Here is a 15,094-nt window from a genome sequence, read left to right on the forward strand (position 1 = left end):
AAGAGCACATATATAACACAACCACTCACCGCTTGCCGAGGCTGCTCCTGCTCTGGGCCTGCTCATTCCCAGACTGGGCTCAGAGAAGGCTACGTGAGGTTTCAGCCCTGGCGCTGGACTTGCAGAGAAGCCAGCAGGTGACTTGGCTCTTTCTCCTGTTTTGCCTACAGAATCAAACCGCAGCAATTTTTGGGAGCCTGGAGATGGGGAAGAGGTTGGTGTCTTTTGGGATCTTCCCTTGTCCGAGAAGCTGACAACAAAAGCAAGAAAGGCATCAGTATTCTCAGGTCCTGGCATTTGATAAGATTTTAAAGCAATAATCTATTTCTTCTACATATAAACACTAAAACAGATCTATGCAAAAAGCCTGTTCTTTTATAGTTTACATAAGCTCAGTCTGCATTTAAGAAATAGCATCATGAGATTGGTTTTGCAACTGCATTCCATCTTGAAACTAAGTTTATACAGTGTCCTATTTTTCCACAGTATTAAACATTGTTAGCATACAGGTACAAACAAACAACAAATTATTTGCATGTTCCAATCCAAGGACAACATTGCTGGATGTGGCAAAATCTGTGGCAGTAATTAAATAAGGGTAAGAAAACTTCCTTCATATAAATAACACTGTTATTAGTGAAAAATAACATGAAATTTGGTGAAAGTTTCATGAAGTGAAAATTAAAAGAAAACAGGGACCTGAAGTAAGGAGTTTAGTCCACAGTTTGGTATCTGATGAGCAGACACTATTACATGATCCAACCAGCAGGAACCTGGTCACTTTAACATGCATGTGAATTTATGCATCTGTTTTGAAAGTCCAAGTCAAGAACTTTATTTTACTCACAGGAAGTTACGATGGTATTTTGACAGAAAGTATAGCAAACTGCATTTTTTTTTTTTAAGAGGTTACTATCAAAATATTGATGCAACTAAAAGTGTAAGGTACTACTTTGAGTTTTGATCCTTTCATCAAAATACAATAAATGCTCCAACTACTTAAAAAGACATTTTGCTATACTTGGCACCTCTCGGTATGTTAAAAGGAGCTTTTTAAACTTAACACTGGATGTCAGCACAGGTCACTAAAGTAAGTCAACACCTCAGGATCATTCTATATCCACAAAGAATGAGGGAAAGCCCATTTGCATTATTTGTTGTTTCGGCAGGGGGAAAAATGGAAAATGAAAACGCAACTGAGCATATCTCATAACTCTGCATGCACAGACACATAATCATTTTTTTGGATAATGTAGCATAACGCTCCTAGACAGTTCACATTACCTCATCAGGGAGTGTGCAGACAAGTTTTCTAGTGTGCTGTCAGTATCTGGGGTCTGCTCAAGATCCTTATTAGAAATTCTATTACTAGACAAGGACTTCTTGGCCTGGTGGGATCCCCGCTCCAGGTCAGACGGCATTTTCTCTCCTTCCACTGGAAAGTGGTGAGAATTTCCATTGCAAGATTCCAGTCCTAAAAATCAATAAGAAAGGCAAAGTTCATGTTTGGTATTCTAAGTATGAATCTTAGCCATCAGGAGCCCCAAAACAAATGACTTTTTTTTTTTCCCTCTCCATTTAATAATGCCTTCGAAATAAAAGTATGTATATCCAGTAAGAAAAAAAAAAAAAAAAAAAAAAAAAAAAAGCAACTCTGACAACCTCCTACAGAGATGAACTCAATCATATTCATTTGCAGACATGTAGTAGTAGTTTCCTCAATGCAAACTACAGGCAATTCTCTTTTGCATATATCAACTAAACTATAATTTTTAAATTGAAAATAGTATCAGTTTAAATAAAGAAAATATCAATTTAATTTCTTAAATACTGAAAATCAGAATGAAGCCTACCTTTATTTTAGTAAACAAGAGAATTTCAAGAAAGTAGTAACAAAGAATTTTGAATGCCTAATCTTTTACTTCTCTCACAGTTTTAAAGCTATCTTTTCCCTTATGTTATTGTTTAAATATTGGGTGTAGCAAATCTCAATTTTATTCACGTTTTCACAGTTTACAAGCTACCACAGAAGCATATTTATTAATTTGTGGATGCAAATGTAAGCTGTCTGTGATCTAGAAATGAAGCATGTCTCCTTCGCAAAGGTGGCCATACCTCTGATTGCTAAAAAGCCTATTGGAATGAAGTTAACTAATTTGTCAAAGGCTGGTTTAAGAAAGGAATATTTTTCAATAATGTTAATAACCTTCTGCCCATTTGTTTTTGGATGACCCTCATTTAAGATCAGAGACAAATTAGATAGACTCAAAAAAGAAAGAACCATGGAAGGTCACCAGATTTACTCACTCAGTTGAAATAAGGACTAATGCCAAAAAAAAGGCAACTGGGTCAGGGCTTTGTCCAGTCAAGTTTCAAACATCTCTAAGGACAGAGATCTCAACCTTTCTGTTTCCCTCTCTAATGTCTGACTACCTGCATAGTTTTTTTCTCCTACCTTTTGACGGGAATCTCTCTTGTAATTGCTCTTTATCGCTTCCTGTCTTATCCCCACCCATCTCCAAGGCAGGTCTGGTTTCACATCTGCATTCTCCAGTTGGGTAGTCGAAGATGCCAGGAGGACACTGATTCACCTTAGCCTTTTTTTCTTAGGCTAAGCAAATCCACCCACTTAAGGCTTTACTCCTATGCAGTGAGCTGCACCACTCTAACCTGCACAGTATCTGCCTCAGTGTGTCAGAGCCATGGCATGAGAATCACAGTTACAAAGCTCAGACTGGCAGGGACCATAACAGACCCTTCTATAGAACTTCCATTCAAACTTGGTCAGTTAGAACCAGAACTGTTTACAAACAACTTCTGAGTATCTCACTGGGCAACTCGCTCCAGCGCTGTTATCCTCACAGTAAATTCTTCCTTACGTTCAGAGAGAACTTCTTGTGTTTCAGTTTGTGCTTACTGCCTCTTGTCCTACCACTGGGCACCACTGAAAAGTCTGACCCCATCATGTTTATACTCTCTCTTCAGATACTTATGCACGTTGAAAATCTCCCTCGGCTCTCAAGGCTTAAGAACCCCAGCTCTCTCAGCCTCTCCTTCATCATAGTAGTCCCCAGTGCATTTGCTCCAGTAGCTCCATGTCCCTCTCGCACTAGGGAGCCCAGAAGTGGACACAGCACTCCAGATGTGCCAGGCCTGAGTAGAGGGGGAGAATCATCTCCCTTGACTCTTCCTGATGCACCCCAGGACGCCACTGGCCTTCCTGGCTACAGGGGCACCCTGTTGGCTCAGAGTGTCTGTAGTTCACCAGGAGTCCCAGGTTTTTCTCCACAGAGCTGTTCTCCCCAGGCTGTCCTGGTGCCTGGGGTTATTCCTCCCTACCTGCGAGACTCTGCACTTCCCTTTTTTGAAGATTATGAGATTCCTCTCAGCCCCTCCCCAGCCTGTCGAGGGCTCTCTGAATGGCAGCACAGTGCTCTGGGCCACCAGCCACTCCTCCCAGTTTTGTATGATCACTTGCTGACTGTGAACTCAGTCCCTTCATCCAGCTGTGTCCAGTCCCTTCATCCAGCTGTGTCCATTCTGGGCTGCACAGTACAAGAGGGATGTGGAGCTGCTGGAGAGAGTCCAGTGCAGGGCTACAAGGATGATCAGGGGCCTGGAACATCTGCCCTATGAGGAGAGACTGAGGGAGCTGGGCCTGTTCAGCCTGAAGAAGAGAAGGCTGAGAGGGGACCTGAGCAGTGTCTAGAAGTACCTCAAGGGAGGCAGTGAGGAGGATGGTGCTGGCCTCTTTTCAGTGGTGGCCACCAACAGAACTAGAGGAAATGGCCAGAAACTGAAGTATCAAAAGTTCCACAGGAACTGAAGGAAAAAATCCTTCACAGTGAGGGTGCCAGAGCACTGGAACAGACTGCCCAGAGAAGTTGTGGAGTCTCCTTCTCTGGAGATCTTCAAAACCCGCTTGGACGCAGTCCTGTGCCACGTGCTCTAGGTGACCCTGCGTGTGCACGGGGGTTGGACTAGATGACCTCTAGAGGTCCCTTCCAACCTTAAGCATTCTGTGATTGTATGATCCAGGTCACAAGTTGAACAAGATTCGACGCAACACTGACCTCTAGGGGTCAATCTTGTTTTCTTACTGGGGAGCCCAAAACCAAACACGGCTCTCAAGATGTGGCCTCACCAGTGCTGAGGAGAAAGGGATCACTTCAAGGGGGCAGCTTCTAATGCAGCCCAACATAAAGTTAGTCGTCGTCCCTACAAGGGCACACAGGTGACTCACATTCACTTGAATGTTCACCAGAACCCACACAACATCATCACAAGTGCTCTTTTCATCACAAACTGCCCTGCCCTGTAGTATTCACTTGGCTGCAACACTGACTGGAGAAACTAAACAGCTTACACAATCAGAGAACAACTGCTACAGACATGTTTGCTCCTTCCTTTTATATGTGAAGTGACAGACATTTTTCAAAGAGCTTTAAAGAGGAAAAAAAAAATTCTTCCATCAGTGTTAGATTATAGTTTCTGGATAAGCAGAAAGACTGCAACTACCATGATAAAAAACCCTAAAACATTCTTCAAAAAATCAAGTATTGCACTTACGTTTCTTTTTCCCTCTCCTTTTAGAGGAGGCAGATGAGCGAGAAGATGCTGCAGACCGCGGTCCCGATGAATGTTGGGATGCAAGTTCTACAGAGCGAGGTTTATGGGGAGACTTCCTACTGGAAAGTTCTTCCTGAATGCTCGAATTGCTGCTGCCAGCAATGCTAAAAAGCAATATATGAAGAGTGATTAACTAAAGATGTCCAACTTCCATCACATAGTTTTGATGGATTTCTTGAGTGCTAAGAGACATGGATGACTACAGCTATGCTAAATAACATAAGCCTTATTATAAAGCCATCACCAAAATCATTGATTTTGAAATTAAACACGATGACAAGTAAAAACATTAAGAGTTTTGACAAAAAATTCAACATACTGAAATGTACTTCTTATAAGGTAATAGGAAATAGATAATAAACATCCTTTCAGATGCAAACTAATGGTTATTTGATTACAGACTTGGACTAAACCATAATGACTCTGAAAACTACTTTTTTTTTTTTTTTTTTTTTTAAGATAGGCTATGGACATCTGATAACACCAATAAACTGAAAGATGAATAGTTTTCAATAAAGGATTCTAAAATAATTGCAAAAAAGGAGTACGGGTAATGCATTATATCTGGAATAACACCAACAAAGATCAATAAAGAAGCTTAGCCAGAAAGAAAGCAATTTTTTGCAGCTGTTTTCAACATACAAGACTATTTCTTACCTTCCTTCCTTCTGAAGTAAAAATATAAAACAAATGCAATACCTCTGGCTATATTCCTTCCAACACATGCAAAACATGGAAATGTATCTTATGCAAAAATGTAGTTTTAAAAAGTTAATAAGCCACTAATGAATTAGGAACTGTAGGATTTATGGTGGTCTTAGTTTAAAAACTGCTTACATAAACTTTACATGCCCATTCTGAAGCATTTACTGAAATCCTAAAAACAATTCTAGAGTTTTTACAATCTATTCAGTACTGAAGTTATTATTTTAGCAGTTACAGATCTTATTTCTTTCACAATTTTGCAAAGATTAACCAATTGAGAATCTTAACAGCTACAAAGGTTGGGGAAGCGATTTTCACCTGATTACAAAGCTTCCTGCCAGGCACATATCAAGAGTACTTGACTGCAGCCTTTGTTTCAAAGCCATGCTGCTTGATACAGTAAGGGTCATCAGTATGACACAACATAACAGAAAACTCATCTGACACAAAGGAAACAAGCATTGCATTAATTCTCTCAGAAATGCTGCTTGCTGATTTCTGTAAGGAGGCTAAAACACAGGTACCTGAGGTCACGTGCAATCTTTTTGTCTGTCAAAGTGCTGCTTCCCTGCGACGAGGCAAAGTCATCTTCGTAAGAAACGATGCTCTCTGGAGGGCTGGCAGCAGGGAGCAAAGGCCGCAGCAGGGCAGCCGCTCCACTCGGCCTTTCATCAAACACTGCAATGTGGGCAAAGAGAGGGAAAAGACAAAAAAAAAAAAAATCAGGTGCAATTTGCATCAAACAGATAGTAAAGCTTTAGAAATAAAAGATTTTCAAACCACACTGCGTTGAAAAGATTTTTTAAAATAAAAACATCAGCAAAATATCAATACAGACACCCTATGCCAGTTTTAACAGAGAATAACAAGCACAGTCTTCCTCATCCGTAAAATAACAAAGGCTACTTCATTAACTAACACATCTTTGAACTGCATGGCACTTGAGAGTAGAGCCATCGCAGAAAATGTAAATGCAGTCACCTTTAAGAGACACAAAAAAGTAAAATAATTAATAGCATGAACACAGGAAGCCCAACCTCAACCCAACCCAATGTGAGATAAATTAACTTTTTGAAAAAGACTCCTTTTCAAAATCAGGAATTCAAGGCAAGAGAAACAATACTCAAAATGAAATAATTTTGAACAAAAAAGAAAAGCAAACAAAGCATCCTGCATCAGACTTCTGTAAAATATGCCCTAAGATATTAAAATGAGCAATTAATGCTTGAAATGTGCGCATGGAAGGAAGAAATATTTCCAATTGACTTACCAAAACCTTATCTTCTCAAAACTAAACAGCTACTGAAGCTATGGAAGTTCACGAGGAGTGAACATGTCACATTGTTTACAGAGGCATTATCAAATAACTCATATGAACAAAAATGCAAAAGCAAAGCACTCAGCTCCCAGCCACAGCAAAAGTTACATGTTGCTGCGTTACACATCTATGTGTAAAGAGATTCAGGATACACACGCTGAAATTTGACACGAAATAAATGCTGCATAAAACATGAATTTCATCTTTCTGCCTTAAATGAAAAAGACAAGATGGGATGTTATTACAGATGATTGGGAATTCACATACAATAGGAAGATGGAAGCTCCCTGGTGGTTCCATTTATACCCACAACAATAAAGAAACTGAAAGCCAAAAATGGCAGGACTACATCTTCTCACTGAAAGGGTCTTTTGGGTATTTCTTTAAACACTTACAAGCCTAGAAAGATGGTCTGAAATGTGCTAGAGTGAGAAAAAAAAAATAATAAAAGGATGATATTTGTACAGAGTTGAGGTAAACAGAATGGGAAGAGACTCAGTTAAGTGACTTATGACACAAAATTTTGGCAGATTTCTACAAACGAAATCATATGGTGAAGCTGGGCATCACAAAAACACCAATTTTCAAACCCAATCTGGGCAATTTAGTATACAATTTTGGATAAGATAATTGCAAACTCTGCATTCACATCTGTGTAACTGCAGGTCAGCTTAATATATTTAATATGCATTGAATGATTTGTTATTCTAGATGTATCACAGGTATGGAACTGGCCCAGGTCTACTGATTCCATCTTATCATTAATATTGTCCAAGGTATGGGGCAGCTACCAATCTGGAATTATATATAGCAATCTAATATAAAAATAATCTTCCCCCAAAAGAGGGGATTTTCTTTTTAGAAAAAAAGTAGAAAAAAATCATTCATTATTCAAAAGCTATATGAGGAAGCCTTATACAGGTTCATTCTCCACCTGTAATTCCCCCCCCGCCATTTCTTCTCCTTACCTTTCCCATGAAGCTGGTAACTTTTTGCAAAAATGTTGATGACACTGTGTGGACTTCCCTTCGCCAGCTCCTCCCACGGTCCCTTGCTGTACGAGCCACTTGTCTGAGTGAAAAGTGGTGAATATTTTTCTGTTTCTTTCTGAAACTCTTTAATGGGCTCAAAAGCATTTCTCTCTCGAACACAGAAGTCCTTCTCCTTCAACACATCCAGCATCTCCAGGGGTGATTGCTTGTGTTGGCCTCCCTCCTCTTCTGAGAGGCTTTCCTCACTCAATAGTGGCCCTTCACTGATGGAGTCTATGCTGGACTCGTAAGGAATTACTGCTTTGTTCTGACCATAAGCTTGGCTTTCGTGCCCTGGGGAGTCAGTTTGTCTCTTGGATAAATGTCCCAGTATTCCTTCGTGTCTATTAGCAGCAGGGGATCTCATCCCAAGGCTGACTGCAGCAGTATGAGGCCTGATAATCTCAGGAAGCTTTTTAAATTCACTAAGGTTGCCTACCCCAGGTAGGTTATCATCAAAGGCTGTATGAGATACACAGGTACCCAGCATTTTTTGAATTCTGGCTGAAAAGGCATCTTCATTTTCCTCTCTCACAGGAGGACTCACAGCCTTTGCCCAGCGCCCATCATCCTGGTTTTCTTGTAGGAATTCATGGTCCAAGCTCCACATGGTGCCATAATTGATGCCAGCTCCAGCCAACTTTTTGGCTTCACTTTCAATCCTGCTAGAAAGGGAAGCAGCTGTAGCTTTCAGAGCTTCAATGCGATCTAATTTGCTCTTATATTGGTTAGCAGTAGATTTTACTGAGAGATTTTGCTGTGCAACAGATGAATTCAGGTACGGCTGTGATGGCAAAGTGAGTGATCCCACAGCTGCGGCGTGGTTCCTCCTGCCTGCCAACACGGTGTCACACTCCTTCGACAAAAGGCCCATTTGCTCCAGACTCCAGTTTTGAAAGCAAGGGCCTCCGTTCGAACCCGCATGAGCTTGAGAGCGAGAGAGCTGGGCTCTTGGGCTCAACCTGTCAGGCTGCACCCATGCAGGCTCCATCAAATCACTTCTGAAATGAAAAGTCAATGTTTAAGTTGGTGATTTACAAGCACTGTTATTTTAGGCAAACACCTTATTACCATAAGCTTATTTTCTAGAAAGAATTATTTTAGCAGGGGGACCAAGAGAGTGCAGAATGTTAAAGACAAGTATTATAAAAGACAGAGCAAGTCCAAAGTTGAAAGGTTGTTTACAATACATGGTGTGATGTAGAGCGGTAACAAGCTGAATATTCTTGATCAGCAGCAAAAAATTTTTCCTACAAGTTTCCTGACTTCAAAAGCAAGGAGACATCCCCCTTCTCCCCTTCAGATTTCTAAGCCACAGAATGTCCCCTCTACTTGTACTCAGACCATGTCTCACTGCAGCTACTACTAAGGCAGTCACCAAGCACAGTTAGAGGAAGGGAGAATTAGAAATACAAGCATGTTTTAAAACACTGCAAGACAACCTTCTTATTTACAGATAGCTCCAATTACCATAAGAGAAGCTCTGTAAATGGATAGCTCTTCCAGAGATGCCCACTTGGAGCTTCCTTTGCTAATATCACTTGCATAGCATCCGACTAACAAAAAACCTGCAATATTCCCTGCAAACCCTTCTTTTCTATTTACTGTGAGGCTTTCCAAATAATGTATGGTACCCTACTTAAATCTCAGCTCTTCCCTACTCTTTCTAGCTACACTTATTTTTACCTTATGATGTTAAGCTAACAATACTTAGCATATTATGGTTTAGCAGCTTACGTTGCACATAATTCTAGATAATCTTCCTAGCTGAACTTTTCCAGAATAGAAAGAGGTCTTGCTGAGTTTGGAAAGTCAGTTTTGATTTGCCTAAATAAGAATAACCAAAAATGATACTGATTTGATTATGGCATTAAAAATGACCACACATATGCACATATGACAATTAAGGGTATGCAAGAAAACCTATGATTATTATTTTCATGAAGTGTTTGTCTATGCACACCAGCTTACAGTAAGAGATACTCTGATGAGACACTGGACAATTAAGAATGGAATAAGTAGTAAGATGGGAATAGACAAAGGGTAGCTGAAGCAAAAGCATGGGTATTTGGTAGTAGTTAGAGGCCTGACCCAAGCTAGGAGATGAGATGGAAAAAAATGAAAAAAATCAAGAAAGAAAAACTGACAGACATTTACATGAGCAGTTGCTATTGCCTGCTGGCAACGGCAAAGGAAATATAGTCTCCCGATACGAAATGCACATCTCTGATGTCAACAAATAGTAACAATCATACACTTCATAGACTCATTAAATATCAGCAACCTACATTTGCATACACTTTCCTGCATCAGGTTCCTCCTTATCGAGAAAAGCAATATAATTGCCATAAAGACAATTATATAGTATATGAACCTAAGAGTCTAGTTGCACTATTTCCCCCCTTCTCCAGAGGCCCATAAGTGCTCACCTCAGTAGCGGCTGCTGAGGCTCTGACAGTGACATGTCACTACTTGAGGACGCACTGGGAGGACGCTCCTGAGCCTTGTTTTCTTTGTCGGATTCCCCAGAGGGTTGATAACCAGGTCGGGGCTGGATATGGAAGTACAAAGAAGAATACATTTCCAAAAGTCTGTAGGAGTTTTAGAAGCTCATGTCTCACTATAACTACCTACTATCACATCCTACCACACACAGACTTAAAACACAAGGCAGATTCAACCTTGCTTGTACACTGAGCTGGTTCAACTGAACACATCAAAATGATATCAATCTTCTTTAACACTTGCTTTCTGACTAGCAAAATTACTTAACTCACTGCTGATCCGGCATGGCCACTGACTGACAGTAATCTTTAATTCAAAGCCCTTTAATTCATGGTCTGACTTACATTTACAATTTCTTAAGGACCAACCAACCACTACAGCTGGTTGTTAGTTAATATTCTGAGCTCTGTTCCTATTTATAATAGCTCTGCTTCTATTTATAATAGAAAGATGATTTCCATTCACATTCCCGTCAGGCAGTGCTGTGCTGAGCAGCAGTCACTAGCAGGAAGTTTGGACTAATGCCACTGCATCTTATAAGCAAAAGCTACTTTCAGAGCCTGCTTTACACCCTTTCTCTTGACTGCATCAGGACAAATCACAACCTTCCTAAACATGACTCCCATGCAAACAAGCTGCCACACAGGCATCAGCTGTACCTGCATTTCCTGCACTGTGAGCACCTGAGCTGGCTGTTCCAAAAACGTCCGCTCCAGCAGCAGCTTAGAATAAGTCTCCTGTAACCGTTTGGCTGCAGAAGGCTCACGAGGTGGCACATTCTTTACTTTAGTAAAAGCCTCCTTCTGCTTTCTGTAGAGCTCTTGGAGTCTTTTGTTTTTCTGTTCTGTTGCCTCTTTTTGTGCTTTCTTCTCTTCATTCTGCTTCTTCTTCCTCTCCTCTTGCTGCCTAATGATGTACTGACGAACCTCATCCGTGTCGTAGTGACGTTTCTTGGAGATCACCTGCGGCTCCTCACTGGGAGCTAGCTTGTCCGGTTTCCGTTTGGTTGGACTGTGGCTCCTGGCAATTTGTGCAGGCAAAACACATTTCTGATTCTGCTTTTCCACATCCTTCTCTTGCTTTGTACTCACGGAATCCAACTGGAGGTCATCAAGAATTCCACGGATCTCCACTGGCAGAAAGTCCTTATTTAAGGAAGTGTGATCCCCTCGGTTACCATCCAGACGAGTGGATTCCCGTTTCTTCAGACTAGCCTCAGACCGCACTTTACTCCTCGACCTTTCAGAACTTCTGGAAGAGGTTTTATGGGTAACATCCAGCCTAGAGTCTGAACCTGTCCTTCCAATACGGCCTATTAAAAAAAATAAGGTGGGTCAAATATTTCCAGTAAAAATCAAATTTGGAAACTACACGTCATACTGAGAGAGCTGCAAAAATTAGGATGGAAGAGTGGTGAGATACATACTAGTGATGAGAAACTGTCGAAAAGGCTGCAGTCGTGATGGAGATTGATAAATACAGTAAAAAAAAAAAAAGACATCTTTGTTAAAACACAGCTGCATATTTACTACATATGAAAACTTTACACAGTTATATGCAGAATTAAATCTGGTAAACCTTTAGATAAACAACCTCAGACAGATACTTTCAACTTTTTAACTCAATTGACACAATATTATACGAAAAATATGTGTAACATAACATATGAAGCACATCTGCAAAATTCATATGGCTACTGGACCAACGTCTATAAGATGTTCCTTTTTCCACTAGCCTCAAGGTGCAAACTCAGACTGTAAGCAATCCATTCTTTTCCAAACCTGTTTCCAAACTTTTCCTGAGTTCTTGAGCACCTGCATAGTAGCATGTGCATGTATCATCTGTCAAGTTGGGCAGGGCAGACTTCCCATGAGACTCAAAAAAGTTTCAGCATCAATGCAGGCAGAAAGATTATGTATCACAACTATAAACTTAAGTAACATCCCTTTGCCCCCTGCTTTCTTGCTACCCTCCCCCAAAAAAGAAATGTTAATAAACAGAGTTACAAAATAAAAACATGGATTACATTCTAAGGAGTAAGCTTAACTTTACAAACATGCACATTTACACAAGAAACTGAAAAAAACAAGTGCAGTAGTAAAGTAGGACTTACCAGACTTTGTAGCTCTCTCTCGTCCTGCTCTGTCACTAGATATAGCTCTTCTGTCCTGTTCTATTCGAGGGGCTGGACCCAGTATCTTTTTTACCAGCTTTTGTCCTTCCCGCCAGGAAGATGCACTTATTACATAGTTACCACCTGCAAGATATTTAAAAAAAAAAAAAAAAAAAAAAAGTGAAGAGCTAGAGGGGTATAGAAAAGAAGTTAAATATGTATTACAATCATTACCCATTGCTAACTATAGCAAGGGCCACAGTTTAGCTCTGCACAAGTGGTACAGCTGCAGGCACGCAGAGCAGTGATGCAGCAGTGACACACCATGAAGATGCTCCACGCTGAATCATACAAGCATGAAACGCGCTTCAGGCCCACACACAATGCAGTGTAAAAATGCAAAATATCTTGTAGCCCAATAATGCCATACAAAACCTGAAGGAAACAAAAGGCTTATATAAGTCTAAAATTAATAGGTTGTTACTGGATGGAGAAGGGAAATATTTATAGATTATTGAAAAGCAGCTCTATCACCACAAGAAAACGTCAAGATACTAAGAACGAAAGCAAAGGTGGGGCATAAAGAAAGATTCATCTTTGCATTCAGAGAATGCCAGCCAAGTTTCTAGAAAGAACTTCAAAGAGACAATCTTAAAGATGGGGGTCTCATGAGGATGTAACAAATACCAAGCAGCAATTGTTCTAAGGAACACTAGTGCAGCGTCCTCTAATCGGGATTTCTGCACCCAGAAAACAAAACAAAAAACAAACAAGCAACCAAAAAAGCTGAGCTATCACCCTACCGGCCAATATTTAAATCAAGAGCAGGCTGCCCTGCAGTATCGTTTTATCATCCTACATGAAACTAAATGATGAAAACTGGCACAATGGCATCTTTACCAAACACCGGTAGGTTAAACGCTCAACTCAACTAAACTCACTTTTTCCTCATTGCCTTCCAATACTATTAATTATGTTTTGAAAAACTCTTCTGGAAGCGCTTTGAAGAAAAACCATCATAAAAATAAAGCATAAGTCATCTATTTCAGATCACTTTTTGCCCTTAAAAAAAAGCTTGAATACATCCAGTTGATGTCTAACCTCTCAATTTCAGTGTCTGTTTGGTCAGCATTTAACAGACGAGCCCGTACACTACATGAACACAACACAGAAGCTAGGAAACAAGAAAGGACTGCAGTCCAGCGCCCTACAGGGCTTTGAAAACATGGTATCAAAGCAACCTGAAGAGGAATCCAGCACAGGAGACCAACACTGCTTTAACATTCCAGCTCCTCAGTCTTCTCCCCCTCCTTTTTCTTTACCAGAGCAAGGAAAATATTCACCAAGAAGCCTGAAAACCACTAATTCATCCATTTATTGCCAGTACTTTCTGCTTGCACTGTAAGCTACCCAAACTTTTTCCAATTATCTCACTTGAAACACATCACTACTACAATCCCCTTTTGCAGAAAGATGCCTCAGCCAAACGGGTTCTCTTGCCCAACTCGCTGTTCTCAGATACCGCTGTGCTCCTTCAAAAAGGCAGTGGAAAAACTCCTCTTCCATTTCAAGTCAGCTGCTTGAACTAAAACAAGCTAAGGGAGCAGAACATGAGCTGTGGCTATTTATACTCTTGGCTGTGTTGAGCAGTTCCTTACTGCTACGGCTGGCGGAGGATGGACCATCCCTGACAAGCCACTGCGTCAGACCTGCAGCTTTTTTCTCTTTCAGGGATTTCAGGGCATCATTCTCCTCGCATTTGGTGCCCTGGTGCAGAGACAGCCAGCACTATTAGAACATGAAACGGGCTCTGTGCTCCTTTCTCATTACACCAAACTTCTAAAAGCTAGTTCAATGCCGTTCCTTAAACATTATTAATTGATCAGCATGAGAAGAAGCAAATCCAAACTTTCAGTACCAGTTTCAAGTACTAGCTCATCATAACACAGTATTTAAATACCATGTAAATACCACAACATGGTATTTACACGCAGCTTCAGTACTTACAGCATGTACAAATGAACATTCACCTTACCCTCAAAAACTTTGTAATAATTTATTGGTTTTTAAAAGCACCTTTTTGCTTATAGGTTTTCTTTAACAGAACTAGATATTTACTAGTTATGCATCACTGTAGATAAGAGGAAATATATGCCCTTTAAAGGTGCAAGACATGACTACCTTGACATACCTTGCAGGTATTCAAAGAAAAAAAAACAATCTCCCTAGTGTGACTGCCCTCTTAACTGCTTACTCCATTTGAAAACTGAAAGTAAATTCAAAACGAAGGTGGAAGTCCTCCCATTTCTTTCACTACTCACAATATAAAGGATTACACAACTAAACAATTAAGGAGCAGTCAGAGAATCCTATGGTACAGTCATAGTCTCACTTTCTACTACAAAGCACTGCTCTGCAGTAACCTTCCCACACTGAATATAGAGTAGATATTTAAGACAACTGCGAAAAATAAAATAATTCTTCATTAGTGAAGAATCTGAGAAGAATTCAAAAACATTATTATTTTCATTTAATCCCACGGCCATTTCTTCAGACCAAATTCCTCTCTGAAGCATACACACAGCCTTCCCGCTAGAGGAGTACTGCTCGTCACCTTGTCTGGATTCTGGACTTGGCAATCGTGTCAGCTTTTGAACTTTCCGTACTGGTCTGGTCGCTTTTTTCTCTCTGTTTCTCTCACTAGGTTTTTCTTTCACTGTTGAATCCTCTAAAAACAAATGAGAACTGTTAAGTGATACCCCATGGGAAAGAACAAACATGTAAAGGCAAGCT

The 15,094-nt window shown here is 40.4% G+C and overlaps 1 protein-coding gene across 1 annotated transcript in view; it reads right to left on the bottom strand.

Moving 5' to 3' along the window:
• Window positions 1-15,094, bottom strand: part of CEP350 (centrosomal protein 350) — a 65,210-nt gene that overhangs the window by 31,952 nt on the left and 18,164 nt on the right. Inside the window, exons 8-16 of the mRNA XM_088524859.1 lie at window positions 14,916-15,029; window positions 12,302-12,445; window positions 10,848-11,500; window positions 10,113-10,234; window positions 7,621-8,684; window positions 5,859-6,012; window positions 4,570-4,733; window positions 1,285-1,474; window positions 30-250 (exon numbers count right to left, since the gene is read on the bottom strand). Of these exons, the coding sequence (XP_088380985.1) occupies window positions 30-250; window positions 1,285-1,474; window positions 4,570-4,733; window positions 5,859-6,012; window positions 7,621-8,684; window positions 10,113-10,234; window positions 10,848-11,500; window positions 12,302-12,445; window positions 14,916-15,029 (2,826 nt within the window). The remainder of the gene's footprint in view (window positions 1-29; window positions 251-1,284; window positions 1,475-4,569; window positions 4,734-5,858; window positions 6,013-7,620; window positions 8,685-10,112; window positions 10,235-10,847; window positions 11,501-12,301; window positions 12,446-14,915; window positions 15,030-15,094) is intronic.

Source organism: Tinamus guttatus, unplaced genomic scaffold (genome assembly GCF_059628265.1).
Source record: "Tinamus guttatus ecotype Peru unplaced genomic scaffold, ASM5962826v1 Tinamus_guttatus_pri_ptg000215l, whole genome shotgun sequence".
In the NCBI taxonomy this organism is placed as follows: Eukaryota; Metazoa; Chordata; class Aves; order Tinamiformes; family Tinamidae; genus Tinamus; species Tinamus guttatus.